Raw genomic sequence first — 1278 nt, 5'->3', positions numbered from 1 at the left:
TGGATGAATGATGGATGGATGAATGATGGATGGATGGATGATGGATGTTTCTGTGTTCAACATCTCCTAACATCAGTATCCAGCTGCTGAGAGTAAATCCTTGTTCCAGATGTTTCTCGGGTAAACAGCTGACTTCTTCCCCTCCATCTTTATTTCCGGGACAGCTGTGGTCCTGCCGCTGTGACATCACTAAACTAAAATGGTGCTTTTTGGAGTAGTAGTAGCTGAGGATGGTCCCACACACTCCCTGAGGGCCCCTCCCGGTCTGACCCGGACTGTCCTCCTCAGAAGGTCACGGTCTGGCTCTGAGGGCGGCGGGCGACACGCAGCTGGAGCAGACTGCGGTGGTCCTCCTCTGGCTGCAGCTGATTGGTCCGCACACAGCCCGTCATCCTCCAGACGAGCTGCTGCGGGACTGCGGTCCGCTCGGTTCGGACCCATCGGGTGAGCACCAGGACCACCAGGATCAGGATCTGGGTCCTGCTTCCTTCGGGCTGCAGGCGCTCACATGGATCAGCTGTAGTCCGGGCTGCAGGAGCACCTGACTCCTCCTCTCCTCCTCCTCTCCTCCTCCGCTCCATCATGGCTCCGTGGCGCTGCTCAGACGCTGCGCGCTGAGGCAGCGGGGCGCCGCAGAGGAGCTGTCCGTGCGCAGACGCGCGTGCTGTGTGTGAGGGCAGCATGGCCGCCGGGAGGCTGCTGCTCTACGCCGGCCTGTCTCTGTCGCTCTGGGCCCTGGGCATGCTGGCGGTGGCCATGTGTTCCGACCACTGGTACGAGACCGACGCCAGGCGGTACCGGGAGCGCTGCCGGAGCTTCTCCAGCCGCCGCAAGGACCCCGGCTTCATCTACATCCCCAACAACAGCCTGCCGCTGCGGGCCAGCCGAACCGGGCCGGACAGGCTGCTGCTGAACCGCCGGCAGCTGTTCGCCATGAGCGCCGCGGATGAATGCAGCCGGAAGTTCAACTCCACCAACATGGGCCTGTGGAGGCGCTGCCACCGGCCAGACTTCGACCAGCTCATCGAGGACCTCATCCGGAAAGGTGAGTCCAGAACCGGCTCCTAGTGCTGCGTGTGTCTCGTTAGACTGGACCGAGGCTGGTACTGACAGACCACCGGACCAAAGAGCGATCAACAAGGGAATCGAACTGTGATCCCCACTGTGCTGCCAGAACCGAGAGCAGGACTGACTGAAATGAAGGACTGGTGAGATGATCTGACTGTGGTGAGATGGACTGACTGGTGAGATGGACTGACTGGTGAGATGGACTGACTG

The 1278-nt window shown here is 61.0% G+C and overlaps 2 protein-coding genes across 2 annotated transcripts in view; both read left to right on the top strand.

Moving 5' to 3' along the window:
* The window catches only part of mrps33 (mitochondrial ribosomal protein S33), a 28458-nt gene that overhangs the window by 7270 nt on the left and 19910 nt on the right, over positions 1 to 1278 (top strand). The window lies entirely within an intron of this gene.
* tmem178b (transmembrane protein 178B) overlaps positions 658 to 1278 on the top strand; it is a 40761-nt gene continuing 40140 nt past the window's right edge. Inside the window, exon 1 of the mRNA XM_037695977.1 lies at positions 658 to 1045. Within this exon, the coding sequence (XP_037551905.1) occupies positions 682 to 1045 (364 nt within the window). The 5' untranslated portion in view covers positions 658 to 681. The remainder of the gene's footprint in view (positions 1046 to 1278) is intronic.

The sequence above is a fragment of the Nematolebias whitei genome, chromosome 22, assembly GCF_014905685.2.
Source record: "Nematolebias whitei isolate Nwh7 chromosome 22, NemWhi1, whole genome shotgun sequence".
Classification (NCBI taxonomy): domain Eukaryota; kingdom Metazoa; phylum Chordata; class Actinopteri; order Cyprinodontiformes; family Rivulidae; genus Nematolebias; species Nematolebias whitei.
Note: the sequence above shows the minus strand (reverse complement) of the source record. Positions and strands in the feature narration are given on the sequence as shown.